We start from the raw sequence: 25126 nt of genomic DNA, 5'->3' as shown, positions 1-25126 counted from the left end.
CCGAATACTTTCGCAAGGCACTGTATGTCTAGCGTGTTGATGACCACCACCAAGCATACTAAGAAACAATCATTACAGCATACCTTCATGTCATGTGTTTCCTCTCTCAATGGACCAGGTCAAGCTAATGGACAGGCTTCTTTCTAAAGGCTTCTTCCTCCATGTATATGTGATGGCCTCAGTGCTTGAAGATCTAAGGCCTGGATACAACATCGAAGGATAGATGTAATAATGTTGATGTGTTATGACGGGGTCAGAGAGCAAATGTACCCGTAGTCCATACATGCATCTGTCATTATCGTCTCTGACCTCACATCCAGGTAACATAAATTGTTCACCTAATTGTAACGTTCTGTCATAAAGAGCACGTGATCAGCTTCATAACGAACATGTTTTCTTGTCTCAATAGATTAAATCAAATAAAAATGCTTTATACAGTGTATTCTGAAAGTATTCAGACACCTTGACTTTTCCCACATGTTACTTTATAGCCTTTTTCTAAAATTGATTAAATAGTTTTTTCCCCCTCATCAATCTACACACAACACCCCATAATGACAAAGCAAAAACTGTTTTTCTGAATTTTTCCTCATGTATTACAAATAAAAAACAGAAATACCGTGTTTACATACGTTTTCAGACCCTTTGCTATAAGATTCTAAATTGAGCTCAGGTGCATCCTGTTTCCATTGATTATACTATTCTTGAGTTGGTGCTAAATTACATTTATTGGACATGATTTGGAAAGGCACACACCTGTCTATATACGTTCCTACAGTTGACAATGCACGTCAGAGCAAAACCAAGCCACGAGGTCAAACAAATTGTTCGTAGAGCTCCGGTTTCTATGCCTTTAGTTCCGGTTTCTATGCCTTTAGTTCCGGTTTCTATGCCTTTAGTTCCGGTTTCTATGCCTTTAGTTCCGGTTTCTATGCCTTTAGTTCCGGTTTCTATGCCTTTAGTTTTCCTTGTGCACCAATTTATCGGTCAATTCTTTTAACCTATCAAAGGATTGTTCCATCGGGTTGTGTTTTTAGGGAGTGATACTGGGTCTTTTAGTTTAGTTTATTTTTAGTTTATTTTTTATTTTTACAGGGACAGTGCACATTAATCAACGTTTCAGTAAAAGTGCCGGTTTTAGCCAGCCGGCTAATTTTCAACCGCAGTCCCTGGGCAGGTTATTAAAAACAATTACAATATAGACAATAGCAGCATAGAACAAGCAAGACATAGCAACATAGGACAAGCAAGACATAGCATACAGACAGAGCAACATAGGACAAGCAAGACATAGCATACAGACAGAGCAACATAAAACAAAAAGCAGCAAGACAAAATTCATAAAAGTAACAAAGTGTTTCCACACCTCACAAGCTACAGACAACAGACAACATGGAAAGCGGCAACACACAGCTACGGACCATGTTCACAAATCTGATTGACCTTTAGCCATGTCTTCAAGCATTTTGTGAAAGTGTGATATGTGGTGCAGTTATGTGTGTCTGATGGCAGTGTATTCCAGACATGGGAAGCTCTCACAGAGAGTCTTGTAGAATACGTTTCATTTTCTTCCATATTGTTAGAATGTTCTTAACTATGAAGTTGTTCATGTTCTTAGCTTTATCCTTAGGAAATAGACAACAATATTCTGGGTATGAACATGTGCATCTTCAATACAGAACCCATTGTTCCTCTTTAGTGCATTTAACTATAAGTCACAAGTAAAAGCCCTGGAATTGTGTCAACTCACTATACAAGTAAAAGCCCTGGAATTGTGTCAACTCACTATACAAGTAAAAGCCCTGGAAATGTGTCAACTCACTATACAAGTAAAAGCCCTGGAAATGTGTCAACTCACTATACAAGTAAAAGCCCTGGAATTGTGTCAACTCACTATACAAGTAAAAGCCCTGGAATTGTGTCAACTCACTATACAAGTAAAAGCCCTGGAATTGTGTCAACTCACTATACAAGTAAAAGCCCTGGAATTGTGTCAACTCACTATACAAGTAAAAGCCCTGGAATTGTGTCAACTCACTACACAAGTAAAAGCCCTGGAATTGTATCAACTCACTACACAAGTAAAAGCCCTGGAATTGTGTCAACTCACTACACAAGTAAAAGCCCTGGAATTGTGTCAACTCACTACACAAGTAAAAGCCCTGGAATTGTATCAACTCACTACACAAGTAAAAGCCCTGGAATTGTGTCAACTCACTACACAAGTAAAAGCCCTGGAATTGTGTCAACTCACTACACAAGTAAAAGCCCTGGAATTGTATCAACTCACTACACAAGTAAAAGCCCTGGAATTGTATCAACTCACTACACAAGTAAAAGCCCTGGAATTGTATCAACTCACTACACAAGTAAAAGCCCTGGAATTGTATCAACTCGCTACACAAGTAAAAGCCCTGGAATTGTATCAACTCGCTACACACGTCTGGAAGGTTAAAACCCCCCTCAGACATATGAAGATGTGAAACTTTCCTTTGTAGTCTATTCATTTAATTTGCCCATATAAAGTATGTTATGACCAAGTACACTTTTTTTAAAGAATGTTTTCAGTGGGGTAATTGGTATTACCAAAAATAAATGCAAATGGAGAACTGTAAAGCAGGTTCTTTTAGGCTGCAGGTCACTGGCATAACCTGCCAGGAATATTTAGCAATTTCAGTGTTTTGTCATTAATCACAGCAGCAAAGTGAACAGTATAAAAACATAACAATTACCTGTGAGAGAGGGAGAGTGCGAGAGAGAGAACTATGAAGAGGGCGATTGAACAATATAAATAAAGAGGGAGAGACTGCTTTGGTTAGTGGATTACCAGCCTGTTGCTTTGAACCCAGCGGGGGCCGCAGTGCACTGTAGAGCACACCTGTTTAAGACAAAGCCACATGGGTTATTCAGTTGATGCATCATTCATTTGCTGTTCTGTTCCCTTCATCCATCCAGCCTGGTTCAAGTGGCAGCGGCTGACTCACCCATAAGTCTCAGGTGCCTGCAGGGTTTAACATTCAACATAAATCAGCCTGTTTAGTCTTACGGACGGACGGACGGAGTGCAACACTGCTATTGTTGAGTGATTATAGTTTGCTGACCTGCCAACCACCAACTGGCAGCTATTAACCTTTCACCCAGGGTTGTCATAGTTTCAGCCTCGAAACATCAGGTGAGCAGGTTTACGCCGTGATGTAGACACGCATGAAGGCACACACACACACACGGAATTGGATGCCCTCTAAATGTCAATAATATGCAAATAATACTATGAATCTTCTCGTCTCGATGCTGAAATGGCCAGCAGCGCAATAAGCTCCAGATCAGTCTGTGTCAGCAGCTAGATGCTTACATATGCAGAACAAATTTAATTTCAATTACCTGTTGGTACAAACCCAGGAGATGGCATCCTGCTTATTTCCTGGTTTTGAAAATGTTAGACCATGTAAAGTTGTGTCTTATCCCTGTCATTTCGCTGTCATGCTCTGCTAAGTTCCAACCAGACTTGAAAGTTACTACCCAGCATCATGTTTTCTGAATCATTTTTGATTCTGTGCAAAAAACTGTGCAACTCTGGAAAAAACTCTGGATGTATTTTTTGTTGCTGAAGGAACATCTTGTTTGTTGTGGTCCAATAAGTGCTGGGAGAGAGTCCACTGGGACTCTTTTACTCTTCCAAGAACAAACTGTCTTTGTTTCTATAACAAAGTTTGGACCGTTTAGACGTGAGTTGATACTATTATTCTTCACATCCCTGGGTCGCTCCTCTTTTCAGTTCCCTGCAGCTCGCGACTGGAACGAGCTGCAACAAACACTCAAACTGGACAGTTTTATCTCCATGTCTTCATTCAAAGACTCAATCATGGACACTCTTACTGACAGTTGTGGCTGCTTTGCGTGATGTATTGTTGGTTCTACCTTCTTGCCCTTTGTGCTGTTGTCTGTAAACAATAATGTTTGTACCATGTTTTGTGCTGCTGCCATATTGTGTTGCTACCATGTTGTTGTCATGTTGTGTTGCTACCATGCTATGTTGTTGCCTTAGGTCTCTCTTTATGTAGTGTTATCTCTCTTGTTGTGTTTTGTCCTATTATAATTTTTTACAATTATAATAATCCCAGCCCCCGTCCCTGCAGGAGGCCTTTTGCCTTTTGCCTTTTGCCAGGCCGTCATTGTAAATAGGAATTTGTTCTTAACTGACTTGCCTCGTTAAATAAAGGTTAAACAAATAAATAAATAGTATATTAAGTATTGACTTCCTCAGAGAGGTTGTCCTGAGATTCATAGTGTTTCATTACTTCTCTCTCTCTCTCAATATATATATTATCTATGCCTGCTATCTCCACAAAGTCTGACTCTGAAGGTTTTCTCTTTGCTCTACTTTATTTGTTGTCTTGTTGTATTGTTTCCTGTAGAGAAGTTGTTTGGAGAGTTCCTGAGCTGGGACCTAGACGAGGCTGTGTCTCAGCTGCCTCTGAAGCCAGGCCAGTCTGTCACCCTCACCGTCAACATCAAAGTCAGACTGGACTTCTCTGGAGGAGAGAACCTGCTACAGGACCTCAACGATGGTGAGTGGTTTCAATTCCAGACGGGCCGCAAAGGTCTCCCAGACAACATCCAGGTGCTCTCCGACCAACATTGTCAATTGAAACCAGTAGAAGCTAAACTCTTTTAGGCGGGTATTCCCAATAGAGCACACTTCTATTTATCTATTTTGGGTTTGCCTTTCTGGAAAGCATCGGGTTCTCAGCTCCATGACCCATAGCACTGGTTAAACATGTACTGAATACAGTGTTGAGTCTGTGTTTACTGCCCTACCCAGTAGCGGAGTGTTCCAGAGAGGTGTTTTCTATTTATTTATTCTTTTTTTATTCCTTTAAATGTTTTATTTTTGTTGTCCTCTTTTACTCCCCAATTTCGTAGTATCCAATTGTTAGTAGTTTCTGTCTTGTCTCATCGCTACAACTCCCGTACGGGCTCGGGAGAGACGAAGGTCGAAAGCCATGCGTCCTCTGAAACCCAACCAAGCCAAACTGCTTCTTAACACAGCGCGCATCCAACCCGGAAGCCAGCCGCACCAATGTGTCGGAGGAAACACCGTGCACCTAGCGACCTGGTTAGCGTGCACTGCGCCCGGCCCGCCACAGGAGTCGCTAGTACACGATTAGACAAGGTTATCCCTACCCGCCAAACCCTCCCTAACCCGGACGACGCTAGGCCAATTGTGCGTCGCCCCACGGACCTCCCGGTCACGGCCCGGCTGCGACAGAGCCTGGGCTCGAACCCAGAGTCTCTGGTGGCACAGCCTTAGACCACTGTGCCACCCGGAAGGCCCTGTTCCAGAGAGGTGTGTTGAGACTCATCCAACATTCAACAGAGGTAACCATGCAAACAGCAGACTCCCCTCTCACCTTGATTTCTCTCTTTGTTGTCGTCTTGCCTTTCTCGGTTTCTCACTCTTTCTCTCTGTACTCCTTCTCCCATGTGATGTGCTCCTGCATGCATGAGAAGAAATCAGAGGAGAGTAGGAGCTGAACGGACATGTTTAACTCATCTCTCTCTCTCTCTCTCTCTCTCTGCCCCTGACTTTCAATCATTATCTTTATGAGGCTATTTAACAAAAAACCTTTGAAACCATTGTGTATTTTGTTGATGACTTTCTGGACTGATGCTATGTTTTGCTGGGTCTTACACTACATGACCAAATGTTTCTGGGCTCCTGCTCGTCGAACATCTCATTCCAAAATCATGGGCCTCAATATAGAGTTGTTCCCCCCTTTGCTGCCATAACAGCCTCCACTCTTCTGGGAAGGCTTTCCACTAGATGTTGGAACATTGCTGCTATAACAGTCTCCACTCTTCTGGGAAGGCTTTCCACTAGATGTTGAAACATCGCTGCCATAACAGCCTCCACTCTTCTGGGAAGGCTTTCCACTAGATGTTGGAACATTGCTGCTATAACAGCCTCCACTCTTCTGGGAAGGCTTTCCACTAGATGTTGGAACATTGCTGCCATAACAGCCTCCACTCTTCTGGGAAGGCTTTCCACTAGATGTTGGAACATTGCTGCAGGGACTTGCTTCCATTCAGCCACAAGAGCGTTAGTGAGGTCGGGCACTGATGTTGGGGGATTAGACCTGATTTCGAGTCAGCATTCCAATTCATCCCAATTTTGATATGGTTGAGGTCAGGGCTCTGTGCAGGCCAGTTAAGTTCACCAAACACCAATCTCGACAAACCATTTCTGTATGGACCTCGCTTTGTGCACAGGGGCATTGTCTAGTATGTCATTGTATTCTGTAGCGTTCAGATTTCCCTTCACTGGAACTAAGTGGCCCGAACCATGAAAACAGCCCCAGACCATTTTTCCTCCTTCACCAAGCTTTACAGTTAGCATTATGCATTGGGGCAGGTAGCGTTTTCCTGGCATCTGCCAAACCCATATTTGTCTATCAGACTGCCAGATGGTGAAGCATGATTCATTACTCCAGAGAACACGCTTCCACTGCTCCAGAGTCCAATGGCATCGAGCTTTACGCCACTCCAGCTGATGCTTGGCATTGCCATGGTGATCTTAGGCTTGTGTGCGGCTGCTTCATCCATTTCATGAAGCTCCCGACAAATAATTATTGTGCTGACGTTGCTTCCAGGGGCAGTTTGGAACTCAGTAGTGAGTGTTGCAACCGAGGCCAGATGATTTTGAGCACTCAGCGCTCCATTCTGCTGAGCCATTGTTGCTGTTGCTCCTAGATGTTTCCACTTCACAATAACTTCACTTACAGTAGACCGGGGCAGCTCTAGCAGGTCAGACATTTGATGTACTGACTTGCTGGAAAGGTGGCATCCTAAGATGGCGCCACATTGAAAGTCTCTGAGCTCTTTAGTAAGGCCATTCTACTGCCCATGTTGGAGTGTTTGTGGCGATTGCATGGCTGTGTGCTCGATTTTATACACCTGTCAGCAACGGGTGTGGCTGAAGTAGTTGAATCCACATTGAATTTGAATTCACTGCAAACTATTGAAAGAGCACTCCAGAGAGAACAATGTGGCATAATACGTCTTCATTTTCTGTCTATAATAATGTCATTCACTGGTTTTAAGCTTGAGAAGACTCATTACAGTGAAACGGTCTCTGTCACAGCCAGGTAAAGACAACGTTTTTTCATGACAACATCAGGGCGTCTTGTTGTGAAAGAGCACCTATACTAGTATAAATGACGCCTTCCTTTCGTCATCAAGTGATAGCGCTTCAGAAATGGTTTTGAGGCATTCAAGGCTGTTTCCATTTACTGACCCCAGACAGCCAGAATGTGTATGTATAAAGTAGGCCCTTGGCCCTTTGTGGGAATTGAATGGATCCTTCACGTCTTGAGCTGCACATTCGGCTTGGCGATAAGCATCAACAGCTAGCGGCTCCCATCTATCCATCTATTTCTCTCCATCTCCCTCCCTCCCTATTTCTCTACATATCCCTCCCTCCCTCCTTATTTCTCTCCATCTCCCTACCTCTATCCATCTATTTCTCTCCATCTCCCTCCCTCTCTCTCCATCTCTCTTTCTCTCCCTCCATCTCTCACCATCTCGTTTTCTCCATCCCTTTCTCGCCATCTTTTTCTCCCTCCCTCTCTCGCCATCTTTCTCTCCCTCCCTTCCTCCCTCCCTCTCTCGCCATCTTTCTCTCCCTCCCTCCCTCGCCATCTTTCTCTCCCTCCCTCCCTCCCTCTCTCGCCATCTTTCTCTCCCTCCCTCCCTCCCTCTCTCGCCATCTTTCCCTCCCTCCCTCCCTCCCTCCCTCCCTCCCTCCCTCCCTCCCTCCCTCCCTCCCTCCCTCCCTCCCTCCCTCCCTCCCTCCCTCCCTCCCTCCCTCCCTCCCTCCCTCCCTCCCTTGCCATCTTTCCCTACCTCCCTCCCTCGCCATCTTTCCCTCCCTCCCTCCCTCCCTCCCTCCCTCCCTTCCTCGCCATCTTTCTCTCCCTCCCTCCCTCCCTCTCGCCCTCCCTCCCTCTCTCGCCATCTATTTCTCTCCATGTTCCCCTCTCTCTCCCTCTCTTTCTCTCTCTCCCTCTCTCTTTCTCTCTCCCCATCTCTCTTTCTCTCTCGCCATCTCTTTCTCTCTCTCCCTCTCTCTTTCTCTCCCTCCATCTCTCTTTCTCTCCCTCCATCTCTCTTTCTCTCCCTCCATCTCTTTCTCTCCCTCCCTCCCTCCCTCTCTCGCCATCTTTCTCTCCCTCCCTCCCTCCCTCTCTCGCCATCTTTCTCTCTCTCCCTCCCTCCCTCCCTCTCTCGCCATCTATTTCTCTTCATGTCCCCCTCTCTCTCCCTCTCTTTCTCTCTCTCCCTCTTTTTCTCTTTCTCTCTCTCCCCCTCTTTCTCTCTCTCCCCCTCTTTCTCTCTCTCACCCTCTCTTTCTCTCTCCCCCTCTCTTTCTCTCTCTCCCCCTCTCTTTCTCTCTCTCCATCTCTCTTTCTCTCCCTCCCCCTCTCTTTCTCTCCCTCCCTCCCTTTCTCTCCCTCTCTTTCTCTCTCTCATCTCTCTTTCTCTCTCTCATCTCTCTTTCTCTCCCTCCATCTCTCTTTCTCTCCCTCCATCTCTCTTTCTCTCCCTCCATCTCTTTCTCTCCCTCCATCTCTCTTTCTCTCCCTCCATCTCTCTTTCTCCCCCCCTCTCTTTCTCTCCCCCCCTCTCTCTTTCTCTCCCTCCCTCTCTCTCTTTCTCTCCCTCCCTCTCTCTTTCTCTCCCTCCCTCCCTCCCTCCCTCTCTCTTTCTCTCCCTCCCTCTCTCTTTCTCTCCCTCGCTCTCTCTTTCTCTCCCTCCCTCTCTCTTTCTCTCCCGCCATCTCTCTTTCTCTCCCTCCATCTCTCTTTCTCTCCCTCCCTCCCTCTCTCGCCATCTTTCTCTCCCTCCCTCCCTCTCTCTCCATCTATTTCTCTCTCTCATCTCTCTTTCTCTCCCTCCATCTCTCTTTCTCTCCCTCCATCTCTCTTTCTCTCCCTCCATCTCTCTTTCTCTCCCTCCGTCTCTCTTTCTCTCCCTTCCTCTCTCTTTCTCTCCCTCCCTCTCTCTTTCTCTCCCTCCCCCTCTCTCTCTCTCCTTCTCTTTCTCTCTCTCCATCTCTTTCTCTCTCTCCCTCCCTCACTCGCTCTCAATCTCTCTCTCCCTCCCTCACTCTCTCCATTTCTCTTTCTCTCCCTCTCTCTGTCCCTCTCTCTCCATCTCCCTCCCTACCTCTCTCTCGCTTCACCCCTCTTTCTAGGAGAATAAATTGCAGCTCGCGGCATGCTTGGTCAGAAGCATTCTGATCTTTATACTTTCTCTCTCACTCTATTGCTATCTCTCTCTCCCTCCCTGTCTGTCTGCATTGATATGATATATTTTGTCTGTCCTTCGGCTCATTTGAGTGACACTGTCTGATTGTCATACTGTAAAAAGCACTTGAAATAATTCCTTAAAGTGTTAGGTTTCAGATCGGTATTTGCAACTGATTTGCAAATTAACCGACTAAAATAGCAGTGATTATTTGAATAATGGATGGAGTGGAGAGATTCTTCTCCTCCGCCCCTCACTACTACAAACGTTGAAATATACAGTTGAAGTTGGAAGTTTACATTAGCCAAATACATTTAAACTCAGTTTTTCACAATTCCTGACATTTAATCCAAGTAAAAATTCCCTGTTTTAGGTCAGTTAAAATCACAACTTTATTTTAAGAATGTGAAATGTCAGAATAATAGTAGAGCTTATTATTTATTTCAGCTTTTATTTATTTAATCACATTCCCAGTGGGTCAGAAGTTTACTTACACTCAATTAGTATTTGGTAGCATTGCCTTTAAATGGTTTAACTTGGGTCAAACGTTTCGGGTAGCCTTCCACAAGCTTCCCACAAAAAGGTGGGTGAATTTTGGCCCATTCTTCCTGACAGAGCTGGTGTAACTGAGTCAGGTTTGTAGGCCTCCTTGCTCACACACGCTTTTTCAGTTCTACCCACACATTTTCTATTGGATTCAGGTCAGGGCTTTGTGATGGCCACTCGAATACCTTGACTTTGTTGTCCTTAAGCCATTTTGCTACAACTTTGGAAGGATGCTTGGGGTCATTGTCCATTTGCGACCAAGCTTTAGCTTCCTGACTGATGTCTTGATGTTGCTTCAATATATCCACATAATTTTCTTCCTCATGAAGCCATCTATTATGTGAAGTGCACCAGTCCCTCCTGCAGCAAAGCACCCCCACAACATGATGCTGCCACTCCCGTGCTTCACGGTTGGGATGGTGTTCTTCGGCTTGCAAGCATCCCCCTTTTCCTCCAAACATAACGATGGTCATTATGGCCAAACAGTTCTATTTTTGTTTCATCAGACCAGAGGACATTTCTCCAAAAAGTACGATCTTTGTCCCCATGTGCAGTTGCAAACTGTAGTCTGGCTTTTTTTTTTATGGCGGTTTTGGAGCAGTGGCTTCTTCCTTGCTGAGCAGCCTTTCAGGTTATGTTGATATAGGACTTGTTTTTACTGTGGATAGAGATACTTTTGTACCAGTTCCTCCAGCATCTTCACATGGTCCTTTCCTTCCTGAGCGGTCTGCTCCTTCCCGAGCGGTATGATGACTGCATGGTCCCATGGTGTTTATACTTGCGTACTATTGTTTATACAGATAAACGTGGTACCTTCAGGCGTTTGGAAATTGCTCCCAAGGATGAACGAGACTTCACCACAAGTAAAGACTGTTGGAAAAGCATTCCAGGTGATGCTGGTTGAGAGAATGCCAAGCGTTTGCAAAGCTGTCAAGGCAAAGGGTGGCTACTTTGAAGAATCTAAAATATATTTTGATTTTTTTGGTTACTTCATGATCCCATATGTGTTATTTCATAGATTTGATGTCTTCACTATTATTCTACAATGTAGAAAACAGTAATTCCCTTGAATCAGTAGTTGTTCTAAAACTTTTGACCGGTCGTGTAAATGCTTTAAAATTCACAAAATGTTACATTCACTGATGCAGATTCTTCTAGAAATAAATGTATAAGAGCTCCTAAGCCTGCATTTACCACAGATAATATGTTCTGCGTTCCTCCATAGGCATTTCTCCTTAGGCGTTTTAATTTGCGCCTCATTTTACCCACAGTTTTTACCACAAGAACAAGTTTTAAGATTAATAACTGCCTTAGTGGAGCACGTGATGACACATTTGATTGGGAACTTTTTCCCTGTTTGGGGGTGTTTAAAGAATCTCCATTTGTAAGTGCCATTGCATTGAGTGCAGACATTACACTAGTTTCCATCTGTTAGAGGCACAAACGATGTGCAGGGGTATTTTGGGGTGGTAAATCAGAGTTTACCAATTGATCTCTGAGATTTCTGCCCCGCGAGAATACGACCAAGGGAGGGTCCGATTAAACATTACCGATACGGTCATCGGATCTTAGAATGTGCCAATGTTTGTGAACGATTCCCTTAATTTGTTCAGAGCATTTGGAATAGCGGGTAGTGAGGATTTAAGAATGCTTATTTTTGCAAGACTGTCCTTGAAAGAGATTGTTTCGATTTGTTTTGGATTTTCTCAATGGCAGTATTAATCTGACCATTTTTGTACCCCCTCTCCTTGTATTTTCTTTGCGTCTCAGCCATTTTTTCTGTCTAAATCTGATTTGTTTTTTGCTAATTCTTTTGTTTTGATTAGGGTTAGGGAAAGGGGATCCCATAGCAGTACCCTTCGTCTAAATAAGGAAATCATTTAGAAACATGAAGTAGTTCTGCATAAATACCATTTCAGACAATGTTATAATGCATGTACTGGAAGGTTCATTAGGGTCACGTTGCAGAAGGAAATGTTCTATGGCTACAATACCGCCCTCGTGTGGAATATTTGTATAACGACTCAACATCAAAAGTCACTTATTTTTATTTTTTTATTTAACCTTTATTTAACTAGGCAAGTCGGTTAAGAACGAATTCTAATTTACAATGACGTCCTAGGAACAGTGGGTTAACTGCTTTGTTCAAGGGCAGAACGACAGATTTTTTACCTTGTCTGATCAGGGATTCGATCTAGCAACCTTTAACCACCTGCCGCCCCTAACGAAGTATTCTCAGGGAGCGGATCAAGAGATTCAATAATAGAGAGGGGAGCTGTTATTCGAGTGGTCTAATAAAAAAAAGTCTATAGAGGAGCCGTTACTTCATCATGCCAGCTACAATAGGGCGCCCTGGAGGTTTTGTAACGTTCTTGTGTAATTTCGGCAAAGTATAGAAATGGTCAATTTTATTGTGTTGAATAGCCAAAACGTAATGTTATTTTTTGGTGATTTGACCAGAACTTAAATACCCATCTAGGACAGTAAAGATAGTGTTCTGAAATTGGGAAGTGGGGTCACTTCTGGGTTCCTTGTAAAAGGTGTTCATGTTTTTTTTATGTTCTATTATATCTGAAAATGAACCAATGATTTCAAGCCACACTGGCCATGATTACAAACACCTGTTTGTGTTCTTTGACACTATATGAACTAGTGACCCGTGGTGTTTGTATTATACCGTGATGAAGAGCACTTGTCTGTCGACATTAGTTATCAGGTTATTAAATCATTGCGTCAGAGCTCCTAGAGTGTGTGATGCTCTCCTTTTATTTTCCAAATAGAAAGTATACCCACAGAAAGCTGTGAACAACAGTAGTTGCTTCCAAAGCTATGCATTTCCCGTAATTGGATTTTGAAATGTTACACAACCAGCAGCCTTTTTTCTCTCTCCCAGAGCGCACATCAAGAGGCTTGCTCACCACAGCAGCAGGCCCAGTGAAACAGCGCCCAGGGACTGGGCAGAAACTTTCATTACATGAATCATAGGGATAATGCACTTTTACTGTTTGACAAAATCATGGTTTTAGCTGCCTAAAAAATAGGAAACCTGAGGTGAGTGAGGTGACCATTTAGACTAATGAATGTTCAGCTCACAGTCTGGAGCCATGCTCCTTGACATACTATCGGCTACTATAGCTCTATTGTATCAAAGTTGTCACAAGTAGTGGTCTGCTAGCTAGCATTATCAATATGTTATTAGCCTACCTGAGCGTATATATATGTGGATGATGCGCTTTCAGGTGTCTCTTGGGGTCGATAGGGCTAAATTGATATGCTTCTTACAGAATAAATAGGAAAAAGATATGCGTAAAAATGGTATCAATTGAAAGGGAACCGTTTGGAGATTATGGGAAGATGATTAGACCAAAGGGAGGACACAACGGTCCACAAGACTGAATCCAAACATTACACTGCACATTTTATGTGCATTTTACATTTACTGTACTTTTCGCCGCATTGGTTGATAAAGAATCTGAAAATACTCTGCATACATTCAGTAACAGAAGACTCTTCCTGGGAAATGTGGGTAGGTGTAACATAAGACGAAGAAATAACAAGGGTTTGAGTGAGAGGACTAACTGGTGTCTCCAAGTGGTCACACACCTCTCCAAAGTGTACACAGTTGCTAAGTCATTTCAATGCACTTTTATGACTCAAAGAAGAGTCTTCAACTATAAGGTGTTATTTTGAGTTCTCCTAGCTGTACCGTAAAGGAACTAGAGCACTTGTGGTTGTTTTGTTTGGAACAGCCCTGCATCCCCGCCATCACTCAATTACTGTTGTTTCCGCAATCCAAAAACGGTCCAGGTAAATCGCAATCTAGGTCAGGTGGGCATCATGTGAAAGCCAGTTCTAATATGCCAATATGACTAGGTTCTAAAATACGATGTTGCAGTGTTTGGCTTTCACAATGCAAGTCAGGGACACCGATAATCATTTTGTCTTGCGTGAGTTCAGAACAACCCAGGGTATGACGGCTCCAGAGTTGCCCAGTGGTCTAAGACACTGCATCTCTGTGCAAGAGGCGTCACTGCAGTACCTGGTTCGAATCCAGGCTGCATCACATCCAGCGCTGATTGGGAGTCCCATAGGGCGGCGCACAATTGCCCCAGCGTTGTCCGGGTTTGGCCCGGTTAGGAAGTCATTGTAAATAAGAATTGGTTCAAAACTGACTTGCCTAGTAAAATAAAAAATGACGCCATGTCATCTTGTAACTGCACCTAAAATATAGTGATCATAATCATTGACACGGGATATGACATGAACATGTGAAGGGCATGTTTGGATTCACACGTGTTTGGCTTGCTTGTATGACATCAAAGCGGTATTCATTAGAATCTTCAACGTCTCATCTTTCAAAAATACATAGTCCTCTTCATTTACATAATTTCCCTCATTCAGACAGGAAAAAAATTTAAAAGTTGCCCAATTAGCAGGAGGGATGCGGGAAACTTCTTGCGCGAAGTGCTCAAGTTCAGCTCTGTGAAGCTCAGAGTTCTGATGTCATCTATAGCATGTTACTGTACAGCCACTGCGTTTCAATACAGCCGTTTATCAGTGCCATTTTCAACCCGTATAATGGGTACGACAATAATGAAGATCATTATTTTTTGTTCACGGTTATTGTCCATAATGGACGGTTACGCAATTATCCGAAAATTGTGCCAGCCCTAGTTGTTGGTTCAATTACCGCAGGGGTCTCACACCCTTTCTTATAATGTATGCAACGAGTATGCACTCACTCCACTGTAATTGGCTTTGGATAAAAGCGTATGCTTTAATATCTGATATTATTCTGTGATGGCTGAAGTCTCCAGCCAGTGCCCTAGTCTTCCTCCAATTCTCAATAAGAGCTAGGGACTAGTGTCTGGTCGTCTTAGGGAGGCGAGGAGCAGGCAAAAGATGGGCATAGCAGACATTATAAACACATTAGCCCATGGATGCTCAAATGTCAGCGTACAACAACGTCATTAAAAGGAAGTAAAACTGCCAGGGAGATTAATTTAGAAAAGACGGCATAATTACAGGGAGGGGGTTGTAACCTTCTTGTCGCTCCGCTCGTAATGTTCCCAATGTACCGCAGATAGAATATCTGTCAATCAACGGACTTCTTTGCAGATGATGTCATTCCGCTTTGGGGAGAGTTGCGATTCGTCCTTGCCTATTCAGCTCATCACATTACCATTGCGATAGGATTACAGAATATGCAGCAGATAGACAGACTACCTATTTGATTAACATCAACATGTTTCTTCAAACGTACCTAGATATGACTCTGTGAGGTATTCAGAGTGAACGATGTCTTATTATATGAAGATCAGTTCCTATTGACTTGACTATTACGAAGCTTCCATTCTACATTGTGATGTCATAATCTGTTGGGTTCCAGAGGCAGGAGCGACAGCAGCTCAATGAGTCTGTTCTATTCAGCCCAGTATGTCTGTATAGACTGAATGGACCCTCATTTAAGGGGACCAATTATTCTATTGGCTCAATCAACAGAGTGCAGTGACCATTTAAAGTGCTATTGAAACGGGAAATTTGAACTGAACAATATTTTGGTCAGTCCTATGGATCCCATTATGGATTTAATTGACCAATTATTTATTGGAAATGTAATCAACCTCTTTCGTAATTGTGGAACATTAATACTGGGTGACAGCTTGTTTGATTAAACCGGTATCTATGTCAATATCTTTGTGCATTTCTTTCTGTCAAAAAGATTTGATTCCTAAAAAGGACTTCTTATTAAAGAGATTCTCTGGTACATGTGTATGCTTTTAGCCAGTAGTCCTGAAAGTAGCCCTCAGGGGCCAAAAGTGGTCCTTTAAAAATTGCGTAGTACGTCACATATGTGCACCACGGCATTGCTCTTTCTCTCTCTCTGCTTTGTCCGCTGAGCCGTTGGGCCCGCCCTGCAACCTCATTGGACAGTGCTGGGCACGCCTCTTGCTAGCAGTCATTCAAATGCGAGGGACTGAAGCTCATTGGCTAGAACTCAAATTGCTAGGGGGTTGTCCCAAGTGGGGAGAAATATAGGGAAAATGGTGTGGCAGAGCTTCAAGAAAACAGTTGTTTTCAAACTAGGGATTTTGAGGCTAATTGTGGTAAAACAGTAATTCTGCTCATAGATTATGCAAGCATGAACTACACATTGAGACATCCAGCTCAAAGTGGGATTTGAAAAACATACTTTGTTTGGGGAGCAACTTTACTGGGGACGGGGGGACGGGGGACGGGGGCAACATCCCAACATTTAATGAAATTACATTTTTGTCCCCCCCAGAAATGAGGCAATGGTGTGCTTTAGGACCATGGGACGCCTCTGAGCGGTTGAGTAGACTGTTTGGAGTGTTTATCAAAATCAAATCAAATGTTATTGGTCACATACACATGGTTAGCAGATGTTATTGTGAGTGTTGCTAAATGCTAATGCTTCTAGATCTGACAGTGCAGCAGTAGCTAACAGGTAATATCTAACAATTCCACAACAAAACCTAACACACACAATCTAGTAAAGGAATGGGATGAGAATATATAAGTACAGAATATATGGATGAGCAGTGACAGAGCGGCTAAGATGCAACAGATAGTGTAGGATACCGTATATAAATATGAGATGAGAAATGTGAGATATGTAAACATTCTTAAAGTGGTGTTATTAAAGTGACTAGTGTTCCATTTATTAACGTGGCCAGTGATTTCAAGTCTGTATGTAGGCAGCCACCTCCTCTGTGCTAGTGACAGCTGTTTAACAGTCTGATAGCCTTGAGATAGAAGCTGTTTTTCAATATCTCGGTCCCAGCTTTGATGCACCTGTACTGACCTCGCCTTCCGGATGGAAGCAGGGTGAACAGGCAGTGGCTCGGGTGGTTGTTGTCTTTGATTATCTTTTTTGCCTTCCTGTGACATCGGTGGTGTAGGTGTCATGGAGGGCAGGTAGTTTGCCCCCGGTGATACGTTGTGCAGACTGCACCACCCTCTGGAGAGCCTTGCGTTTATGGGCGGTGCAGCTGCAGCCCGTGATGCAGCCCGTGATACAGCCCGACAGGATGCTCTCGATTGTGCATCTGTAAAAGTTATTGAGGGTTTTCAGTGACAAGCCACATTTTCTCAGCCCGCTGAGGTTGAAGAGGTACTGTTATGCCTTCTTCACCACGCTGTCTGTGTATGTGAACCATTTCAGTTTGTCGGTGATATGTACACCGAGGAACTTTAAAACTTTCCACCTTCTCCACTGCTGTCCCGTCGATGTGTATAGGGGGGTGCTCCCTTTGCTGTTTCCTGTAGTCCACGGTCATCTCTTTTTGTTTTGCTGACATTGAGTGAGACGTTATTTTCCTGACATCATACTCCAAGGGCCCTCATCTCCTCCCTGTAGGTTGTCTTGTTGTTGGTAATCAAGCCTACCACTGTTGTCGTCTGCAAACTTGATGATTGAGTTGAAGGCGTGCATGGCCACATAGTCGTGGGTGAACAGGGAGTACAGGAGAGGGCTGAGAATGCAGCCTTGTGGGGCCCCAGTGTTGAGGATCAGCGGGGTGGAGATGTTGTTTCCTACCTTCACCACCTGGGGGAGGCCCGTCAGGAAGTCCAGGACCCAGTTGCACAGTGTGGGGTCAAGACCCAGGGACTCAAGCTTAATGAGTTTTGATGGTACTAGTCTCTCAAAGCACTTCATGATGACAGAAGTGAGCTCTACGGGGCGATAGTCATTTAGTTGAGTTAGTTCAGTTTTATCCAACTGGATAAAACAATAAATAATAAAAAGTAGGTCCCCCCCACTTCACAAACCAAAGTTGCGCCCCTGCTTTTAGTCGCCAAGTACCCAAGCATGTCTTTAACAGTCATTATCCATACATAACACATTAGTAAGCCGTACATAAGCATTCATAGATGTAAAATGATGGTATGATGTACGATGGAAGACATATTGTTCACTTTGTCAGCTGGCAAGATAAATGTGATTAGGACCATCTATGAGGGATTGATAGTAAAATAACATCTTTATTTGCTCTGTCTGGATGATGTGGTTCTGTCTGTAATGCTGAATTTAGTATGACTCAAATGGCTGTGAGTAATGATAGCAATAATTTGTTCAGATCCTACATTATCTCACTTTCATTCCCTCTTATCATCTCTCTCCCTCTGCTGCTTCCTCATCTCTCTTTCTCTCTGATTTCTCTCTTGCTGTTATTCTCTCTCTCTCTCTCTCTCTCTCTCTCTCCCTCACTCTCCATCTCTTTCTCTCGGCCTCTACTCATCTCTCTCCCTTTCTCCCTCTACTGCTCTCCTTCCATCTGAAAGAACCTCTTGCCTGCTTGTAATTTGGATGTTTGATGTTGTAATAATGACAGCAGAAAGTGTGGGCTTTTGAAAAGAGCCACTATAATTTATTCGTGTTTATTTTCTCTGTCTCTCGTTATCTGTCAGTCTCACCTGGGCTACTTTTGAGTCATTTAGCTCATAAAATAATACCAAGGAATTGTGATTCCTACTCCAGCTTTGACGCCTTGTGAGTACTCTTTCTCTCGCTCTCTCTCTCTCTCTCTCTCTCTCTCTCTCGTTGTGTAGGGCGGAAATGGCCTATCTGTGATTCTTCAACTAAACTAATGTATGTTAATGAGGGGTCAAAGGTCCTGTGCGAGCTGCTCCCAGATTCTACCTCTCTGCCCAGGTGTTGTCTCTCTCTCTCTCCACGGAACAGAACGGGACTTTGTTGATTTGTATTTTACAGCCTTTATGTTCCTCTCCCCTCAACAGGACATTGAAGAAGGGTTTCTGTTTACAATGCAGTCAGTCATAGGCCCCCTTTTTACTAGAACAGCTTTGCCTCTTCTTTGAAAAGCAGAAGTGTGTGTGGAGAGGAGAGGCGGCGTTGCAGACGACTTTGTTGATGATTTTCAGTGTGTCATTGTGTATTAGATCAATTCACTGTCAGTAATATAATCTGTAGTGATTTATATTTTAGTGTCAGACTCTCCCGCTAGGCCGAATGGAGAGAGAGTTTGAGAGAGAGACGGTGGAAGAAAGAGGCAGGGATAGATGGAGAGTGATGGCAAGAAAAGAGAGATGAGGATGTGCGACGTCGTCGTCAATCTCTCCCCCCGTTACTCACTCTCTCTCGCTGTCTCTCTCTCTCTCTCTCTCTGTTTGTCTCTTTATTTCCATCTCTCTCTGTCAGGATCAGACATGAAGATGTATGCGTGTCTGGAAACAGGCTGAAACAGGCCTTTATGGAAGCTCTAGTCAATGGAGAGACTGTTTATCAGTGTTCTCTCTTCCTCTTTCCCTCTCCTCATTCTGTCCGGATGCATATATCATCTCTTTCTGTGAGTAGGATATGGAGCATGAGAAAGACACAATGCTGACTGACACTGTGCCAGCTCTAGTGTTTCTGGGCTCATATTCACAAAGCATCTCATAGTAGTTATGATCTAGGATCAGGTGCCCCCCGTCCATGTAATCTCATTCATTATGGTCTAAAAGGCTAAACTGATCTGAGAACAGCAGTCCTACTGATTTCTGAATGTGGACATGCCATCCATGTCAGTAGAATGTGTTGGAAAGCTTTGTATCAAAGAGGAATATGGAGTCAGAGCAGGCGGGCTCGAACGGTTTGAACTGTTATTCCTACCACGTCGTTCTCCTTTGTGTGTGTGTATGTGTGTGTTCGTTGGCGCGTTCGTAATTGCGTGTGTAAGGCGAGTGTGTGTGTGTTGTGGCCCAGATCTTTGCAGCAGCTAGCCCAGTGATTCCCTCAGGAGACAGAGATTTTTCCACTGACGTCAGAGAGACTGGGTGCTCAGTGCCTACGTCACACCGTGGGGTATTCTGTAGCGTAGCTAGCTGAAAATAGTAACCCCTTCAGTTGCCATCAATACAGGAAGCAGATCTGGCTGTTTGATGCTCCTCTGAAGCTCTGTGGAGGATTGTGTTGTTTACAGCTCTGAACTCTGCGTTAAAAAAGAAAGATGGGTCTTTAGCTACTGTTTCATATTCTGCTTACAAAATGTATTTAAAATATCATGTCCTCGTTTTTGAAGAAGAGAGATGATTTGCTCCTGACTTGACTAGGGAAAACTTTGGGTTCAGGGAAACTCTCACCCCAATATGTTTTTATGCTTATGTGAGTTTAAACGACTGTCAATGTAGTTAAATGAAATGATGTCTGGCGTTACTTTCGCCGTGTGTCTTCTGACTGGCTGATTGTCTCTGCTGCTGTTCCAGATGGCATCAGTGTGACAGGCCTTCCCATCTCCAGCCCCCTGAGACAAGTCCTCAAACCCCGGGCCGAGACCAAGCCCCTGGGCAGCGAGTCCAGCAAGACAGACTACAACCACGTCAAGGTAGGACTGACACCTTTCCTCCCCTATTTTCTCTAAACAATGTTCTCCTTTATTACCACAGTGAGATTGCAGCAGGAACATTTCTCTAATGAATCATTTCCGTGACACTTCACTCATTTGAATTTCATGGCTTCCGAAGTTTGTTTTATTTCCCTCCTCGTATTGCTGTCTGTCTTCCAACCCATTTTCTGATGCTGCAGATAAATAATGAGCCTATCATGTTGGGGGTAATAAGGGTGGGTGTGACTGTTTGTTTAAAAAGCAGAGGGGGAGCTGAGGACAGACGGACAGAAAGACAGACAGACTGCAGCTTTTCACACGTAGAAAAGAAGGCACACAGAGGGGGACGAAGGCACACAGAGGGGGACGAAGGCACACAGAGGGGGACGAAGGCACACAGAGGGGGACGAAGGCACACAGAGGGGGACGAAGGCACACAGAGGGGGACGAAGGCACACAGAGGGAGACGGGGTGAAAGGAAAGAGAAGTCCAACTGTATTCAGTTCTCTGCTACTGAATAAGTGTTAGGCCTGTTTCTAGCTTTTTCATTTCATTTTTGTTGTTGTTTTCAGAACCAAACAGGCACATTACATACAACACTAAAACGTGTTCCAATACACAGACCGAGCAACTTGTAAATAAGAACGGAACAGCAATAATAAAAGACAATTCAACCAAATGAACAAAACAAAGAATCAATCCCAGGGAAAATGTGTCTTTAATAGCAGTGTTGATGGATTTATTCTTTTAAAAGAGGGTTCTCCCAGCATTCCAGTGATACCACGTTCATTTCTCAACTCCTAAAATTGTGCGTGGCAAATCAAATAAATTAAATTACAGCAATTTATATTACAACACTGTCTCAGACTTTGAAAACGCCTGACAGAACCCATTACATATATAGAATCTATACAGGTGGAAGAATGTCATTCTTAATTCCCTTATGTTGCCCTCCAACTCTCCACTGTAAATATGAAGCTGTCCGTTCCATTAGTCGGCTGGTTGAGCTTGTTAAGAACAGAGTAGAGCATGACATACAGGCAGCTCAGCGTCTCAGTGCAGATTAGGTTGTTTTGACAGTTTAGCTGCAGAGGTAATCCCAGGACTGGCCAATTACACATCGTGTGGTAACTCTGCCATTATGTAGCCCTGTGTGTGCGTGTTCACCTTGCATCCATTTGTGGGAGCGGGCATTCCGGATAACGGACATCAAATATGGATAAGGTGTTATTTGCATCTTCCTACCTGTGTTTGAGTGTTTATAGTACCAGTCAAAAGTTTAGACACCTACTCATTCCAGGGTTTTTCTTTATTTGTACTTTTTCTACATTTGCTGGTGACACACTGTGATTTATTTAGAATTCAAGGGCTATTTGACCATGAAGTAGAGTGATGGCGTGCTGCATCAGATGACCTGGCCTCCACAATTTCCCAACCTCAACCCAATTGAGATGGTTTGGGATGAGTTGGACCGCAGAGTGAAGGAAAATCAACAACAAATGCTCAGCATATTTGGGAACTCCTACGAGACGGTTGGAAAAGCATTCCAAGTGAAGCTGGTTGAGAGAATACCAAGAGTGTGCAAAGCTGTCATCAAGGCAAAGGGTGGCTACTGTGAAGAATCTCAAATATAAAATATAGACTCACACTGTAGATTTGTTCTTAGCTGGTCTAGTGGTTTAAGGTCAGGCATAATATCACTCATGGCATGGTGTCTGCCCACTATTCCTCACTGAAAACAACAACTAAAACCTACATAGTGTCTGCCCACGATTCCTCACTGAAAACAACAACTAAAACCTACATGGTGTCTGCCCACTATTCCTCACTGAAAACAACAACTAAAACCTACATGGACTGCCCACTATTCCTCACTGAAAACAACAACTAAAACCTACATGGACTGCCCACTATTCCTCACTGAAAACAACAACTAAAACCTACATGGTGTCTGCCCACTATTCCTCACTGAAAACAACAACTAAAACCTACATGGACTGCCCACTATTCCTCACTGAAAACAACAACTAAAACCTACATGGACTGCCCACTATTCCTCACTGAAAACAACAACTAAAACCTACATGGACTGCCCACTATTCCTCACTGAAAACAACAACTAAAACCTACATGGTGTCTGCCCACTATTCCTCACTGAAAACAACAACTAAAACCTACATGGACTGCCCACTATTCCTCACTGAAAACAACAACTAAAACCTACATGGACTGCCCACGATTCCTCACTGAAAACAACAACTAAAACCTACATGGTGTCTGCCCACTATTCCTCACTGAAAACAACAACTAAAACCTACATGGTGTCTGCCCACTATTCTTCACTGAAAACAACAACTAAAACCTACATGGACTGCCCACGATTCCTCACTGAAAACAACAACTAAAACCTACATGGTGTCTGCCCACTATTCCTCACTGAAAACAACAACTAAAACCTACATGGACTGCCCACTATTCCTCACTGAAAACAACAACTAAAACCTACATGGTGTCTGCCCACTATTCCTCACTGAAAACAACAACTAAAACCTACATGGACTGCCCACTATTCCTCACTGAAAACAACAACTAAAACCTACATGGTGTCTGCCCACTATTCCTCACTGAAAACAACAACTAAAACCTACATGGTGTCTGCCCACGATTCCTCACTGAAAACAACAACTAAAACCTACATGGTGTCTGCCCACTATTCCTCACTGAAAACAACAACTAAAACCTACATGGTGTCTGCCCACGATTCCTCACTGAAAACAACAACTAAAACCTACATGGTGTCTGCCCACGATTCCTCACTGAAAACAACAACTAAAACCTACATGGTGTCTGCCCACTATTCCTCACTGAAAACAACAACTAAAACCTACATGGACTGCCCACTATTCCTCACTGAAAACAACAACTAAAACCTACATGGTGTCTGCCCACGATTCCTCACTGAAAACAACAACTAAAACCTACATGGTGTCTGCCCACGATTCCTCACTGAAAACAGCAACTAAAACCTACATGGACTGCCCACTTTTCCTCACTGAAAACAACAACTAAAACCTACATAGTGTCTGCCCACTATTCCTCACTGAAAACAACAACTAAAACCTACATGGACTGCCCACTATTCCTCACTGAAAACAACAACTAAAACCTACATGGACTGCCCACTATTCCTCACTGAAAACAACAACTAAAACCTACATGGACTGCCCACTATTCCTCACTGAAAACAACAACTAAAACCTACATGGACTGCCCACTATTCCTCACTGAAAACAACAACTAAAACCTACATGGACTGCCCACTATTCCTCACTGAAAACAACAACTAAAACCTACATGGTGTCTGCCCACGATTCCTCACTGAAAACAACAACTAAAACCTACATGGACTGCCCACTATTCCTCACTGAAAACAACAACTAAAACCTACATGGACTGCCCACGATTCCTCACTGAAAACAACAACTAAAACCTACATGGACTGCCCACTATTCCTCACTGAAAACAACAACTAAAACCTACATGGACTGCCCACTATTCCTCACTGAAAACAACAACTAAAACCTACATGGACTGCCCACTTTTCCTCACTGAAAACAACAACTAAAACCTACATGGACTGCCCACTATTCCTCACTGAAAACAACAACTAAAACCTACATGGACTGCCCACTATTCCTCACTGAAAACAACAACTAAAACCTACATGGACTGCCCACTATTCCTCACTGAAAACAACAACTAAAACCTACATGGACTGCCCACTATTCCTCACTGAAAACAACAACTAAAACCTACATGGACTGCCCACTATTACTCACTGAAAACAGCAACTAAAACCTACATGGACTGCCCACTATTCCTCACTGAAAACAACAACTAAAACCTACATGGACTGCCCACTATTCCTCACTGAAAACAACAACTAAAACCTACATGGACTGCCTTTTCTGTCCGTTTTTGCTCAAAGTAAATGTACGTTCTATTAAAAGCCATGATTTTATAAGGACACATCCCATTCATACTGTATGCAGCTGAAATGCCTTGTGTGCACAGATTGGGTCAACCAACTGTTTTTCACACTGTAGTTATACTTCATAGATTATATTTAGTTTTACCTTCATCTACCTTTTTGTGTGCGTGTTGGCAATTGATGTTATTCTTAAATAACAAAAAACTCCAAAGCAAATCAGGGGGTGACAAATAGGTTTATTCAAAGAGGACAAATCATAGATGTTATGCTGGGAGGTAGATGTTCAGTCTCCCCTGTCCTCAGCTTTTCTCCACAGAACAAAGAAACAGGATGCCATTTATAACCGCCTACCCTAGCTTAGGGTTGACCAATCAGAAGTCCTTGCAGTACAACTGGGCCAATGGCCAAATAACAAGTACCCTGCTCCTGACTCAATGTACAGACCGTAGCACATGTAGCTCTGAGTTCAGGACTGACATTCCACAGATTCTAAACAGCTGTTGAACTGAAGACCAACTATTTACATTGACAATTCCCTATTGGCCATTAGTACTCTATTTAGTTTAGTACTCTATTTAGTTTAGTACTCTCGTCCTCTCATCCTCTGAGTTGTGTATTTATCTTCAAAATATTATTGTGTGTGTTTTAGCTTACCTTCGTCTCCATGCTGATCAGACTGCCTGTCCAATAGGAACCAGTGATATTTCCCTCTGAGCCACCTGGTGAACTTTTCTATTCCTTGTCATTATGATATGTCTACTCTGTGCCTCTGCATTTGTTACAGTGGTTAGCTACACAAAACAGCCTGCCTGGAAATGCCAGGCATTTCCATGCATAATATTCTCAGCGATTCCCAGGAAATAAGATATCATAAATTAAGGCTGTTCTGTAATCCGTCGACAATAATTTCTACATGTTTTCAGAAATGTGTCGA

At 43.4% G+C, this 25126-nt stretch overlaps 1 protein-coding gene across 2 annotated transcripts in view; it reads left to right on the top strand.

Moving 5' to 3' along the window:
- Nucleotides 1-25126, top strand: part of trappc9 (trafficking protein particle complex 9) — a 298859-nt gene that overhangs the window by 98517 nt on the left and 175216 nt on the right. For both annotated transcript variants that reach the window (XM_036952949.2, XM_090208801.1), the window contains 2 exons: nucleotides 4416-4568; nucleotides 20083-20201. In XM_036952949.2, coding sequence (XP_036808844.2) covers nucleotides 4416-4568; nucleotides 20083-20201 — 272 coding nt within the window. The remainder of the gene's footprint in view (nucleotides 1-4415; nucleotides 4569-20082; nucleotides 20202-25126) is intronic.

The sequence above is a fragment of the Oncorhynchus mykiss genome, chromosome 18, assembly GCF_057628025.1.
Source record: "Oncorhynchus mykiss isolate SJ-2025 chromosome 18, ASM5762802v1, whole genome shotgun sequence".
NCBI classification, from domain to species: Eukaryota; Metazoa; Chordata; class Actinopteri; order Salmoniformes; family Salmonidae; genus Oncorhynchus; species Oncorhynchus mykiss.
This window is presented reverse-complemented; position numbering and strand designations above follow the sequence as displayed.